General features: G+C 39.0%; 1 protein-coding gene across 1 annotated transcript; it reads left to right on the top strand.

Annotated features, from left to right (window-relative positions):
* Positions 1-1,672: 1,672 nt before the first annotated feature.
* IL10RB (interleukin 10 receptor subunit beta) lies at positions 1,673-11,856 on the top strand (the record flags this gene model as incomplete). Its single annotated transcript, XM_010171008.2, has 6 exons — positions 1,673-1,796; positions 3,047-3,216; positions 5,655-5,821; positions 7,940-8,090; positions 9,277-9,434; positions 11,593-11,856. Coding segments are annotated over 6 exons (1,034 nt in total), but the record flags the coding sequence as incomplete, so codon positions are not given.
* Positions 11,857-15,818: the final 3,962 nt, after the last annotated feature.

Here is a 15,818-nt window from a genome sequence, read left to right as displayed (position 1 = left end):
CACCTCCTATAGTAACCCCACCGTCTTCATCATCACCTGTAGTTAGCCTCTTGAGCTGGGCCCCACTACATCTGGGCTTCTTCCTAATTATCTTTGCTCATTAACTTCAAGCTTGGTTGGAATCCTGTGATAAATCATCCACAAGGCCAGTCCTTGGCAAGCTGAGATAAGTAAACTAAGAAGCTAGAAATACAGATGCCTAAGGCTTGAAGAGGTTAAAATACCAAATGCCCACTATTATCCCCCCCTTTCTCTTTAGGCTAGTAAATTTTTTTATATGAGTTACCTGTGTTAAAACAGCAGTAAGAGGCACATTTCATCATTACACAAAGTACACGAAATAGAAAGATAACTCCAAGAATCGTTAGGAGCAGTTGCTTGAGCCAGATTAAATTCGGTAACCAGAAGTGAGTATTTGTTTCCTTCCCAAGAGGTTCAGTAAACAAATACCGTCTATTACACTCCCCACCGTTGTTAACTAAGTTTGATGAACAAACAGTTTACTACCTATTACAGGTGTGAGGGTAGCATTGCAGGAGAGGGGGCTGGGAAACCGTTTCTACTCAGGCAGGGTTTAGATTTAAAACGCCTGTCTGCTAAAAGTGGGTAACTGACACATTAATTTCATGTATTTATGCATCAACTATAGACATATAAAACAGGTTGGTTATTTTTTCCCTTAGAACATATGTTACTAGGTTTTTCTCCTGTGACATTTAAGCCTTAATCTGATCTGACAGGGTTTGTTTGTGTCGATTAGTTGTGTTGCAAATATGCACCAGAATCTTTTCTATTTTAGTTTCAATACCAACAATTATTTTAAAATAATTAAATCATAATAGTAATGGATTTGCACCAAAATCTTTTCTATTTTAGTTTCAATACCAACAATTATTTTAAAATAATTAAATCATAATAGTAATGGGCTGCTTATCAATACTACTTTAGGGTTTCTTTTATTCAGTTTCAATAAAGTAAAACAATAGGGTTTTCATCACATACAAAGGGTGCCAGTTAATGGTACATTTATCTGTATGGTGTATTTCATAGCTCTCTTGCCTTCAAAGCTATTTCTTGTTTGTCTCTGTTTTTCAAAAGGCTGGTGTAATAACAGAGTGAGTAAAGCATTTTAAATGACAGTGCTAATCCATGTAGTGATGATAAAAGCATGCTTATGGTGGATTTTTTTATTATTATTATGATCTTATACCTAGGTATATGTAGAAACACTGTTCATATTCCTTTTAATTAAAAAAAGAAAAATCAAAACCAAACCAAACCCCCCCCACAAATCAGTCCACACACCCATGTTGTTTGCATAGTGCTACTGGAGCACTACTTAAAAATACTTGATTTTGACAATCTCAGTGAGAGTTCATGCACGTAGCTTGATGGGCCCTAAGTCTTGACAAGTCAGTCATGCCTAATAAACAATGATATCATGAAGACTGTACTTCCTGGAAATCGTTTATACTGGCTAATTTGGTTTTGTTGCACAATCTCAGAAGGAACAATAACGCATCAGGGTTTGAGTTGATTAAATTAAAGTCTGATTTTAAAAAAGGTGTCTGAGGCAAGGAAGAGAAAGAAGGCTGTGGCTGAAGTTTTGGATGACTGAGAAGTTGCTGGAGGAACACACACTAAAATGTTTGTTTTGTTTTTGATTCCGCAGTATCTGGAATAGTGCCAAAACCCCAAAACGTGAGAATTATTTCAGTTAATTTTCATAGCGTTTTACAGTGGGATGCACCTAGGTTTGACGAAGGGAATTTAAGTTACACTGTCCAATCTGAGAGGTAAGTCTGGGGGAGATGTGCTTTCTTTAATTCACATTTTACAGGTGCACATGTTTGTGATTTGTTGCCTTTTTAGAGGAAGATGAGCAGCTGTCCCTTTCTTTTGGCTTGCGAGAGGCTTATCTTCTGAGCTAAATAACAGGGCAGAGGCATTTTCTACACATTTCACACCCAAGGCAGCTTTGTACATACTTTTTTTGGAACCAGAAACTCATTTTAATGTTGGCTGTTAATAGCTACATGTGTGTTTTTTCTCTGTCATGTAGCTGTTACCTGCAGTTCAAGAGATTTAGTCCTGCTGAGTGTTAGGACCTTATCTGGTCTTTCACTCCAGCAGTGCCTGCACCCTTAGTGGAAATGCCCAATGAACTGCAGGCAGGTGGCTCATTCATTCAGTGCCTTAAACTCGGGACACATTTTCTGAGGTCTCCTTTTGTTGGTTTTGGTGGGTTGATAAAGCTTTGATATGGTTTTGCCACTGTGTCCTTCTGAGTTGGTCTTAGCTGTCTGGAAAAGTGGTTTGTGTGGCTGTACTGAAGAAAGCAGCTGCTTCCCCAGCCCGGTGGTGAGCTCCCTGCCTGCCTCTTGGCGAGCGCAGAAACCATGTCTTGGGCCAGACGTCTTGGTCTTGCATTCCCCAAGAAGGTTGAATGCTTTGGCCAAGACGTGGTAGGATGTAAAGCAGAGATGATGGCACTTACAGGCAGATGCCTGCTGTGGAGAAATCCCCTAACTGAGGGTATGGACCATCTTAGTCAAAAGAAGGTTTTTCTGGGTTCTGGTAGCAGTTACCTGTTGATCACTACGTTCCTAGGTGGGCTTATGATGCAAACCAGACAGAAACATACAGTTCTCAGGCTGTTTTCTCTGGCTTTTCCTTATATGCATATCTTAAAGACAGCAAAGCTGTGCATAGTGATATTGTCTTAATATTTGCAGACTTGTCTGATACTTGCTCTCTGTTGAATCAAGTTTTGTAAACACTGTCAAGAGAAGGGCATCTATTTGCTGAATCATAATTTTAATCTCTAACTTTATCATGGTTTTATAGATGCATGTAAAATGCTTGATGTGCTTGTACATGCTAATAATGATGCTTCTTAAACACTGGATTTATTTTTTTTTTATTCATAAATCATAATTGGTTGTGTTAGCAAAGAGATGTGCCACTTCTCCAGTTAACTGAGAGGAAAGACATTTAATCAGTTATCATTTGCCCATCATATACATTTTGTTTCTTTTCCATACAGCATCAATTTCCCTGGATACAAATACAAAACCGTGAGCACAAACTTGACACTCACAGAGTGTGACGTCTCTTCTCTGTCTGCGTATGGAGACTACATTTTACAGGTCAGAGCGGAGTCAGAAAATAACCATTCAGACTGGGTGACCGTCAGATTTAAGCCAATGGATGACAGTAAGCCTTTTTCTAATCTTCCACAAAAAAATATTATCTGCTATTAATGCACCCTTACAATTTGGCTCCATAAGAAAAGCTATAGCATGCAGATAATTTTTAAATTTAATTACATTGAACTATAAAATCTTAGTTGAACACTTTTATTTTTTGAGGCAGAAGTTGCTGTCAGAAAGCATAGTAAGTTCACTATTACAGTAGATGCTAGTATTGGTACTTGAAACATCTTTTGAGGAGGTTTTTAAAAAAATTATATTTTTCCTTTAAAAATAAGGCTTAATTTATATTTTTCAGCCAGGGAGAGCTTTTCTTCAAGGATTCAGACTTCCTGTATACCTAAATAAATTAAATTAATTTCTTCTTCATAGCTATATCAGGCAAAAAACTTTCTTTTTATTTTTTTAATTAAAAAAAATTCACAGTAAAATCTACATTTTTAGTCAATAAATCTGCATTGCACAACATTGCCATTCTCTTGGTGAAGCTTTACAGTCTTTTGTAAGAGGTGATTTGGACATTGTCTTGCATTAGAGTGCACACCAAAGATGTCAATCATGTTGCTGTCACCTGAGCTTGGGAATCTGGGTGGTTTTAACTGATGAGGGTCCTTTATTTTGTACATTCTTATGCCACTCATAAGCAAAAATGAAATAATTTTAGATTATGTAGTTAATGTTACCCAAGGCTTTTTTCTCCTCACTGCTATTAATATAAAACCATGGAGGAAGCTTCTGTTATACCTCATCTTTGAGAAAAAATTTCAAAAATCCTTTTCTTTCTTGTTCTGCCTTCATTCGCTTGAATTTCATTGCTCTCTTTCTTGAATTTCAGAATGTAATTTTACAGCTTACAGCCTTGTTTTTCAAAATGCTTTTATTGGTTCTCTCTCTCCAAAAGAGTAATAATTTAATCTGCCTAGAAAAGAAGCACTGAAACATAGCACAGGAAAAAAAACAAAACAAAACAAAACAACATTGCAAGTATAAGTTACTTGCCAAAGAAAGTGTCATTGAAAAGGTATGGATAGATTTTCAGAGCAGAGAGCAAATGTAAATCATTAACAGAGTTGTACTTTGACATATATTTGAAATAGCATCTGGCCTTCAGAGCAGCCTTGGCTTTGGAAAGGCAGCTTATTCCTGAACTGAGAAGATCTGGATATAAAACTACCTGAAAAGAAAGACTTGGGAGTACTGTCCAACTGGCCAAATCTTTGAGGAGGACATGAGGATTCTTAATGTTGTTTTTATGTTAATAGCTGATCTGAGCAGGGCATCAAGATAAAAATATCTGATACTCCTTTCTGTGTTATTATTTCTGCTAGTGCTTTTGTAAGAAATTCCATGCTGTATTGTAGGAATAGCCTAAGAAAACCAGAGTAACGGGAACACCAAAAGTTCCACACAAACCTAAGGAAAAACTTCTTACAGTGAGGGTGGCAGAGCACTGGGACAGGCTGCCCAGAGAGGTTGTGGAGTCTCCATCTCTGGAGATGTTCAAAACCCACCTGGACACCTTCCTGTGCAACCTGGTATAGGGAACCTGCTTTGGCAGGGGGGTTGGACTAGATGATCTCCTGAGGTCCCTTCCAACCCCCACCGTTCTGTGATCCTGTGATTATTTTTCACAAGTTCAACAGCATATTCATGAGCATTACACGAATGCATGGTACAGCGAGTAGATTTTTAAAATTATTTTTAAAGAAACACATATTTCTAGAGGAATGCAAAATTGTTTGTACATTGAGCTGTCCCTTTCTTAGACACTTGATAGTGTGGCTGTAGCCAGGCAGAACTTTAGTAGAGGCAGCCAAGGCAGAGTTGTTTGTTGGAATTCTAGGAGACTTTAATGGAGAGCTCATGGCAGACACAAGGTAGTTGATAACTAAGCTACTCATTAATTAGTTCAGGCAGTGGCAGAAAAACATAATAAGGACAAGCAATTTTCAAAATACGAGAACATAATATTCAGTCTAAGGAGCTCAATCTTTAAGACATGCAGAAATAATTAAAATGTTTCCATTTTTCAAAGCGATCACAGTGAAAGAAACATTAAAATGCTTCACTAGAGAGTCTCCTCAGAAAAGACAGATGTTGTAACAGCTTGGCCCAGAAGGAGAAGTGAATAATAACATAGAAATAGTCCTTCCTCTCTCAGGAGTCACCACAGCTGGCAAAAGAGAACTGAGTTAATTTAATGTATCAGAAACGTAGTCAGCAAGAATATCTGTTATTTAACTGCAAAAATAAATCCCTTTCAAGACCAGTTCCGTAAGGAAAGAATTTATTTATACCTGACCTGTGGAAGGAACTTAGTTTCTTCTAAGAGAGAAAACTATTTAAAGTGTGATTTGTCATAGTTTGTGTAAAAATGTCACGTTGAAAACAATCTGAAACTGAATTCTCTTCTTTCTTCTCTTCCACCATTCTAATATATAGCAATTGTTGGGCCACCTGATGTGAAAGTGAAGTCTGAGTCTGGGTCCCTGCATGTGGATTTCATAGGCCCTTTTGCTGAACATGAACATGGCAAGTGGCCTCTAAAGCAATATTATGGCTCATGGAATTACAGAATACTGTACTGGAAGGAAGGCAGCGATACAGAGGTAACTTTTGCTTCCTGCATGTTGTGACTCCGTGGCTTTGATATACCCTTTTCTTGGTAAAATACCATACTGATGAAGTTCTGAAAGCTAACAGTACTGACGTAAAAATATATCTCTACTACTTATGGGGTAAAAAAGTCTAGTCACTGCAACTGGTATTCAGAGGAAATGGCTGATAGCTGTATAGTTAAACAGTAGCATGGATATAATTTGCTTTTTCTGTAATTAGAATTAATTGCTACATTACAAGAGTTTATTTCTTCAGTTTAGTGATGTTTTATTTGTGATACAGTCTGCCCCACCAAATCTCTGTATTTCACATCTACAAGCAAGGGTAAACTTAGAAGCTGTAACATCAGCAGCATCTGTGATCATGGTGATAAGCTGACTTAGATTCAGCTCTCATGTCATTCATTCTCATTTGAATACCACCATGGCTGGGGACTTATATTAACTGTGGTTGCCTTCACCTCTTTAATTTCTATGAGTTGTAATTTCCTTTCTTCCTCTTGTGAACAGCCTTTTCCACAGACAGATCTGTTACTCATCTCAAAAACCTTCTCCATACAAAATACATAGAGAAAGATCTTACGTAATATATTAATTATAGGGTCATGAGTTCTATTACAGGAAAAAAGGAAGCCCTTTACTGGAAGGTATCAGTCACAGTGTAATTAGTGCTTTGTACATCAGCACACTTTTCATATAATAGGACTCCACTACATATAATTCTGATTTGCATTTGTTACACTGCAAAATTACTTGGCATTCAATTCCATAAAATGAGGGATCTTAATTTCCAAAAAAACCCACATTGTTTTTCAATTTGCAAACTACAAGAAATGAAGGTATTTGTATCAGAAATAGTGTGGCCAGCAGGACCAGGGAAGTTATCTTACCTGTATACTCAGCACTGGTGAGGCTGCACCTCAAGTACTGTGTTCAGTTTTGGGTCCCTCACTACAAGAAGGACATGGAGGTGCTGGAGTGTGTCCAGAGAAGGGCAACAAAGCTGGTGAAGGGTCTGGAGAACAAGTCTTATGAGGAGTGACTGAGGGAACTGAGGTTTTTAGTCTCAAGAAAAGGAGGCTGAAGGGAGATCTTACTACTCTTTACAACAACCTGAAAGGAGGATGTAGCAAGGTGGGTGTCCTTCTCTCCTCCCAACTAACGCGTGATAGGATGAGAGGAAACAGCCTCAGGTTGTGTCAGGGGAGGTTTAGATTGGATATTAGGAAAAATTTATTCATTGAAAGGGTTATCAAGCACTGAAACAGGCTGCCCAGGGAGGTGGTGGAGTCACCTTCCTTGGAGGTATTTAGAAGATGTGGTGCTTAGGGACATGGTTTACTGGTGGACTTGGCAGTGCAAGGTTAACAGTTGGATTCAATGACCTTAAAGGTCTTTTTCCAACCTACATGGTTCTCTGATTCTATAAATTTCCATAGGGATCTAAGAAGCAAAAGGCATAGACTATGTAACTTCGTAGGTTGTTTTTTGAAGTGGATGCTTGCCTAAAATGTTGAAACCTAGCTATAGAAACCTAGCTACTCACCACTGAGAAAGAATGTGTTACTGAGTAATGGGGCATGTTGTAGGGATTCCTATACTCTACAGGGATGTAACCAGTCATGCCTCTAAACAGCAAGTCTCACCTGCTGTCAATCAGCTAGTAGCTTCCACAAGCCTTTTTCTTTTTCTGTCTTTTTCTTTCTTTTGTCTAGATCATCCATCCTACTTGTTCCATCTCAAATTATATTACATTTGTCTGGACAGCACTCTTAGTTGAACTCATTTGGTTAGGCAATTGTTTCTCTCTGCAAGCAGATCTCATTTATCACATCTCTGTGGGCCTCTCTAGCCTAAAACTTCATTAATGCTACTAGAAGCAGCCAGAAAGTCAGTGTGTGAGTGGTCTCACTGTAACCGCAGGTGAAATCAATGTAGAGTTACCAGTTATGTGACATGGGCAGGGCACTTCTTTCTGCTTTAAAAGCCTTATTCACATTGCAGCTGTAACTGCTAAGATTTGTCCTGTTGATGTAATTTTAATTACTTAGCTAGTTCATTCTCTGGGCTTATGCTTTTCTAATTTTTTGTATTTTTCTCTGTTATTAGGTAACTCACATAGATACTAAACATAACTCTGAAATATTATCTCAGTTGGAGCCGTGGACAATCTATTGTATTCAGGTGCAAGCAGTTATCCCCGAGTGGAACAAAACAGGGCAGCTGAGCAGAGAGCTTTGTGAGCAGACAACCCACAACGGTAATACCTGGTGCATCACAGTGGGACAGGCGCTGTAGGGAACTAGGAACTGTGCAAAGCCATTCAAAACAAAAATTGATGTCACCTGTAAACCTTCCAAAAACAGATGTATTTGTTACTTTAGTATTGTTTGGTGGTTAATACCTGTGCGCCTTTGGAGTGGAGGAGTTGGAAACAAAGTGAAAACTACAAGCTGTGTATCACTGATGGCATGATGCTTTACTTTGCTGCAGAGGCCTGAAAATCAGGGGTAAATGGAGCGCAGGCTTTTGACTGATCACACTGTGTGCCTGAATTTCTTCTACCATTAGCAGTATTCATTATCTTGTGAAAGCCTTTGTTCCATGTACCTGTAACTGAGAATGGAATGGGACCCTGTGTTGCAGTCTGCTTCCTCTGTGGCAACATTGCCAGTCTCTCTCCTGAGGCCAGGCCATGGTGCTCTTTCTCTGTAACACGCAGCAGTTATTATCAATAATATAACCTTTTTTTTTTTGTCTCAGTGCTTTCCTTTTGATTTTGAAGGCAGTTAAGTACCAAAAGTGCTTTTGTTTCCAGCCGTGCCACCATAGCTGCTGTCTGTGGAGTCCAGCAATAACCACCACATGGTCTGACCCTGTCATCTTAGCTGGGAGTTTTATGTCCCTAGTTAAAAGAAAGGATAGAGTCCTAGAAACCATAATTTTTTTAGAGGCTCAGTAGTTTAGAATTTTACAGACTTTTGTTCCCTACTGTCTTTACTTTGCTGCCATTTCTACAGATTTCTTTTAAAAGTGGAAGCCTGTACTCTGTGAGTGTTGTGTGTCAACTCCCAGACTCCTGAAACACCATCGAGTGTACAGTAGCTTTTTACATTATATCACCTTGTGGATGGTTCTGTTGATCTTTTTTTCCTTTAATCATTTGCCTAGTGTTGCATGTCCAATCACCGGTATGTGTCATTCTAAATGTCTAAATATGATGGCTTGTAAGTTTACTTTATTGAGAACTCCCTCAGTGTATTCAGGCTAAGAATTTAAGAGCGAAGATGTATTTTGCATCTGGAAACAAAGACTTATGTTTGCAGTTACAATTTTGTAATAGTTTATTGGGTTTTTTAATTCCATAGAGAAAGTGATAATGTGAAAAGAGTGTATTCAGAAATTAATAATCACTGTTTTAATTTTTTTTCCCTTGTCTCTTGCAGGTGTAACTCCTGTATGGATAATTGTGGCCGTTCTTATAGGATCAATGTTGATCGTTGTAATATCTGTTCCCGTTTGCTTCTTTTCCTTTTTGTATCTATATCGACTCACAAAACATGTTTTCTGCCCTTCATATATTTTCCCACAACACTTGAAAGAGGTTTGTTTTCTATCTAACACGATCAATTAAAATCAGCCTGCTTTTCAAAGGCTCTCTGGGCCAAAGCCTTTAGACCTTCTTTTATGTTGTCTTCTTTCATTTGCACCTGATTGATTGTTAGCCATCTGTAAGGCACAGACTATTCTGGAGGGGGTTTAGACTATAAGGAACAATGCTGGTTATCTGTTGTTGTATAGTCATTGTATATGGTAAAACTTGCTCTTCTGCCAAACATAAAAAGCCATTTAAAGAAGTGTAAATGATAAAGTCATTAACTTTGGAAAAAGCTGACAAAGGAAAGGTACTGGAAGTTAGTTCATTTAGTGTTTAATTTCTGGCATTATAAGGTCATAAATTTGGCATGAATGTTACCTCAGTTTTTTCATCAAGTTCTGTGGTGCTGCATAGATATAAGTAAGAAGAACAGTGAAATTAGACTTGCTTTTGAAGTATGTACTGATGTTTAATCAACTCTAAAATACTGTTATTTTGAACTGTTCTGCACAGAATGGTCAAAAATATCTTAAAAGCTGAACAATTTAAAAACTTGGCACAGACTTCTATTCCTAAAGCAGCATTTGTAATATGAAGCTTTATATGGCTTAGAAACATGATTTTTCTTTCATTTTAAAGTGAGAGAGTAACAGATGTTAACCTTCAGTTCCTCTTTTTAGATAGCAAACAACTGAGATATGTCTCCCCTATCTCATTTTAGGCTTAAAATTGCACATTTGTTCTCCTGAAACAAAGTCCTTTTGCAAATATAATAATGAGCATTAACTTAAGTAAAGCATGTAGTGAAGTCTGAAAATTCAAGATATGATGGGAGCGGTGAATGTTAGGCATTACTGTTGGGCAATACCACTGACCCTGTTACCCATAGAGCAACAGAAAAGCTGTATCAGAACCTCCTCCAAGAAACAAGGCTATACAGAGTGTTAAGTATGCTCAGGTTAGCAACCTATACTCTTCTGAGCTTCCTGCAGTTTCGCTGGGTCTTTCATTTTGACTCATTTCATGAGTTCAGCAGACGAAGGCTTTGCAGCCAATTTAGCAATCACCTTGTGCTTAAAGTTGAGCACATGCTCAGCACGCAGTAGTTTGCAGAATGTGGAGCTCAGCTGTTGGTAGCACTGCTCTGATCAATACAGGATGTGGTCAAATTTCATTTTGGTCACAGGTTTCTCATGAGAAAGGGAGAATTTTCATTTTGTGCTAATGGGTTATAGTGGTTAATTACAGTAATCACAGGTCAGTCATGCTTACCTAAAATGAAATTTATCAAAGGCAGTGATTTCACTATGTGAACATTTGAGATTGCAGGTTACTGTCAGAGCATTTCAAATCACAATTTGCTAGAAAAAGGTCTAATAGTAATAATATTAGTATTTATTTTTGTAATTACAGTGAACAGGACTCCTGATAGAAGAGCTTGTTTCTTATGTAAAATGCACTGAAGTAACAGACAGGGATCAGGTCACAAGAATACAATGCAGTTGTACTCTTCCAGCCACTACCAATGAAATGAACTGCCCCTTCAGCTGCCAAAACGAGTGGTTAACATGTTAGTACTGTGCTGAGTAGGTGTGTTGTTCTTGTGTTGACATTCAGAATACACTCATGGCATCCTGCAAGTCCATGTTGATTCTTGAGGCCGGTGCCATCTTATCAATAGGACAGGGAGTGGGAGGAAGTTGTGATATTTCGGTACTAAGATGAAGTCATCTTTCTTACTGAACTGCATAGCTCTGCAAATCTCCCTCCCTTTCCTTGACTTGCCTAAATGGTTATGGTTTATGTTGACATTTAAAGTATCACTATGTGGTGTCTGAGCAGACAGCTCTCTGAGATGGCAGGAACAATTCACATCTCTTGGAGCTATTTGACAAATTTGACACTAGTTATTTTATTTTTTTAAGAAAGTTTATATTCAGAAAAAGTCACTAACCCCCGGGGTATCTTCTTGCAAAAAAAGGCACTTCCAACTTGCTTCCAAGCCTTGCACAGGATGTTAAAGCAAGCAGAGAGGTTATTACGTTGTCACCACTCTGGGATTGCAAAAGCCAATTGATGTGTGGAAAGCAATATAAAACATAAATCTAAGCAAACAGGATAGTATGGCTGGGGCAGCCTAATTCTCATTTCTTCTCCTTCACAGTTTTTGAGCAAGCCTCCGAGTGGTTCGCAGTTTTTTCCTGCACTCCCACAAGAAGAGGATCTGTTTTATGACAAGCTAACTGTCATTTCAGAAGAATCCCAAAATCACAGTGATGAGACTGGGGATGAGGCCAGCAAGGCAACAGAGCACCTTAAGGACTCTGAACAAGAAGATTGTGATTCAGGAACAGTACCAGCTTCAGAAAAGGCCGAAGTGCACTCCTCATACGTCACTCAGACCGAAGAAAAGCAAATGGACTGTTGAGTTTATCTTCCTATTGCAGCATTCTTGAGACAGTAAAAATTCATATGTGAAGATGTATACACGGACTTTTGACAGAATCATGTTATTTTTTTAAAGTACAAGGAACTTGACTATAAATGAGGAATTAAATGATACATAAATTTTGCCACTGTTTGTAGTGGCTCACGCTTAAGTTGTAGCAATACCTAGGACTGTATTATGACATTAATTTAAAAAGCAAATATCATATGTATAATACTGATTAATTTAACTTTGATGAACTATTTATTGCAAAAGCTAATCAAAATGGCATATTGTATAAGGTTTGTAAAAGAAAATCATATTTTGTAAAGAAAGACCTCATCTGAGTTAACTTTTTTAAAATGAGAAATTGTGTGTATTTCTTAAGGATATCTCCACTGGCATAATCTTTCTATTGAATATTTTTTTACCTGATGCAAAATTGTGAAGTTATGGTATGAACTTGGTACCAATAAACCAAACACAAATATTCAGTGTGTTTTACATTGCAAGGTGTTACTTATACTTCATCGTTAATGATAATGGGAACATACCAGTGCACTACCAGGTAGTCGCCTATATTCAGGGATTGCTCAGTCTCCTGAGCCTCTACCCTGCAGTTTCTATGGCTAATTAAATTTTGCTTACCTAATCCAGAGTCCACTGAAGTCTGTGGAAAACTTTGCAGTTAAAGTGGGAGTTAGAAGGTAGGTTCATTTTATTTATCTACTGACACATATTCTTAATTTAAAAAAAAGTAATTCCAGGTTGATATGACTCCTGTGCTACATAATACAACCTCATCTGCCTAGCCCTGTTGGTGCATATGAAGTTATGTCCACACCAACATCAGGGCATAAAGTGTGACCTTTGCACTGTGCACTAATGTTGTGAGTGATGCAATTTTTTTTGTCTCTATTGCTACATCAAAATGAGACTGAAAACTAAATTCTGTCAGCAAAAGTAACTTGCCACGAGTGAAGCTGTGTGTAAATCATAACTTCTTGTGGGAATTGCAAAATTTTTGGCTGTGGTTTTGAGGTTTGTTAATAAATTCACTTCTTGGGAACTGTTGCAGAAAGAAAACATAAGGAGAACAGGCACTGATCCTTTGTACCACCCAGCTATATGTAATCTGCACACGTTTTTGCTGCAATTCTTAGTTTTCATCATATTCTGGTTTAATGTGGAATATAGAAAAAATGGGGAAGCATTTTCATGTTGGTTTTCTTTCTCGTTAGTGGTTTTCTTCGCCTCTCACCAAAGCTGTTCTGTGAGTGCTGATCCTAATGAAGGCTGATGTCCTGTATCTGGTACACCTCTCTACTGTAAAAATTCATCTCCCTGTGTATTCCCTATCCCTCCTTCCACAATAGCAGCTTCTTCTGCATATTATTCTCCACCTCCCCCCCCACTCCTCCCCCTTTTTTTTTTTGGCTTTCAGAAAGGCAAAAAATACAGAGCATAGCCCACATGACCAATGGATGTGGGAGCTGGCTGGCCAGCTGCTGTCGGAAGAGAGAGGGTTGAGATTTCCCTGGCTTTTCCTCACTCTTAGTACAGCTGCTTTCATCTATCCATGGGCTGGTTTTCATGGAAGAGAAGGAAGTTAGTCTCTCTCAAATGTGGCTGAACTCAATCAGCTGGTTCAAAGGTTATGATGAGGGCACAGATAAGCAAGTCCCATGTGCTGTGCCACTTCATTACGAGCTCATTGGTAAACCAAATTGCAGGAGAGAAAAAAAAAATAATCTTGGTTATTCAGAGATACAGTCTTTTTAGATTAAAGCAGGAAGAATGTGTGCAAGAACATAGTCTCTGAAGTTTTGAAAGGTTGGCTCCCTCTGTTTAAAAAGAGGAAGCATTTCTCCTCGTGTCTTTGCCAACACCAATTGTACTATCGTGAGAGGAGAGGGAAGACTCTGTTCTCAGAATATTGCTTCCTCTTTCAACTCGTCCACAGATGCATGGGGAAAGGAAGGATTTGTCCTGAATGCTTGCTTTGTTTAACCTTTCTTTGATAAGGAACATGGTGTCTTTAAAGAAACAGCTGTTTTCAGTTCATGGGAGCCCATCTTTAACCTACTGTGTATATCGGCATCAAAAAGCCTTTAAATAGTGAAATCCAAAGTGTAAAATATATTAAGATTCCAGCTGCACCACAAGTAGCATGAAATAGGAATGAATTCCCCAACACTGCATCTCAGTAGGTTGCCAAATTTGCCAGAAGATCCAGAGAGCTGTAGAATCCTAGCAAAGGTTCAACCCTCAGTCATACCATGCTCCAGTTATCTGAGGACATCAAACTGATAGAGCTGTTAGACTACACCATTGCTAGTGTTATTCTCATGCAGATAACTTGGTAAATAAAGTTAGGAGATTACATGCCACGCAGAACTGAAATGAAGGTTCTAGTGCAGAATATATTTAATAAAGATCATCCTGAAAGGGCAGGGAGATATTTTGTGAAATCCTGATTCAACCATCAGGTGTCAGAAGCCTTTTTCCATGTACAGCTAACCTTGTAGTCAGGGCACTCTCTAACACTGATGTCTGCTTGCTTGTCTGCTCTCCCTTCGGTCCTACGAGCATCCAGCGTGGGCGCTTGTGCAGTGCAGCAAAGCATCGTTTGTATTCCTCTTTAGAAAGGAATTCAAAAGTAATGTTAAATAATGACTTGACCTCGTGGAGGACTGTGATTAATGCTTCATTGATGACTTCTCACCTTGGGTTAAATCGCTTAGCTGCATTGTCCTTATAATGCAGTGATGTGAGACACAGAAGCCCTCTAAGTAAGCAGGTGGACATGGTGTGTGTCATGACAGAGCAAGCAGGAGAGGGGTAAGGCCTGTAGCTGGCGCGTACAGTGCCCGAGAAACCTCAGCAAGGCTGTGAGGAGGCCAGGGGAAGCTGTACGTTAGTGACTGCTAGCAGACAGATTTAGCTTACTCAGCCAGGCAAGACATTTCTTGGATCACTCCTATTTTCTTTGCTAAATTTCACTCTTCTAACCCCAGAAGAGCGTTTATGACTAAAAAGATGGTGATAAGCTGTACTACAGAGGCCCTACATGTGATCATTGAGACCTGATGTGCAGTAAACACGGAGCATGTTCACCTCCAGATGTGACCCACAGCATGAAGGAACCTGCCACAGACAAATGAGGTTCTTCCTCCACACATAGAAGGAACTTTATGTAAAATTTCAGGCACATGATACGAAGTGTAAATACAGAGCAGTGCAATAACAATATGAAGAATTCACAGCACTATGAAAAGAGAAAGCCCAGCTCGTTTTTCACTTCTGACTTCTCACCTCACTTCTTATTAACCTGACTAAAACCCCGCTAAGCCATCAATGTCAGCAGCTTTTACTCAGGCGTTGCTAAGCAGCTATTCCTGGGGATTTGGGGTATTTCCAGTGGTTTGTTGTTTAATTGGCTAAGACCCAGTAAAACAGTTACAGTTAGAAAAAAGGACTAAATAACAAGGGGTGATGTATTCAGAAAGTCTAATTCTGGCCCCATAAGGCAAATCTCCCAAGACAGTAGCTCCTTCAGAAGGCAACTGCCTGGGATCCTTCTCTGGAAGGGATGACTACAGAAAAAAACTAGGCTACTTTTTCCTCTGAGGCAAGGTTAGTTCATACAAATACCTCTCGGACCTCTTGTATTTCCTCTTTCTGCTCTGCAGGGAAGTCGGGAATCTAGTTGTGACAGGCACTTGAGGCCAGGCATGGCTATCATCAGATATAGCAGTGCCACTTGACAGGAATTAAATCATAGAATCATGGAATGCTGTGAGTTGGAAGGGACCCACAAGGATCATCGAGTCCAACGCTTGCCCTAGCATAGGACAGTCACAAGATTCAGACCACATGTCTGAGGGCATTGTCCAAATGTTTCTTCTATATTGTCAGGCTTGGTGCCTCCCTGGGGAGCCTGTCCCAGTGCTCCACCACCC

Source organism: Antrostomus carolinensis, unplaced genomic scaffold, assembly GCF_000700745.2.
Source record: "Antrostomus carolinensis isolate BGI_N321 unplaced genomic scaffold, ASM70074v2 scaffold40506, whole genome shotgun sequence".
Taxonomy (NCBI): Eukaryota; Metazoa; Chordata; class Aves; order Caprimulgiformes; family Caprimulgidae; genus Antrostomus; species Antrostomus carolinensis.
Note: the sequence above shows the minus strand (reverse complement) of the source record. Positions and strands in the feature narration are given on the sequence as shown.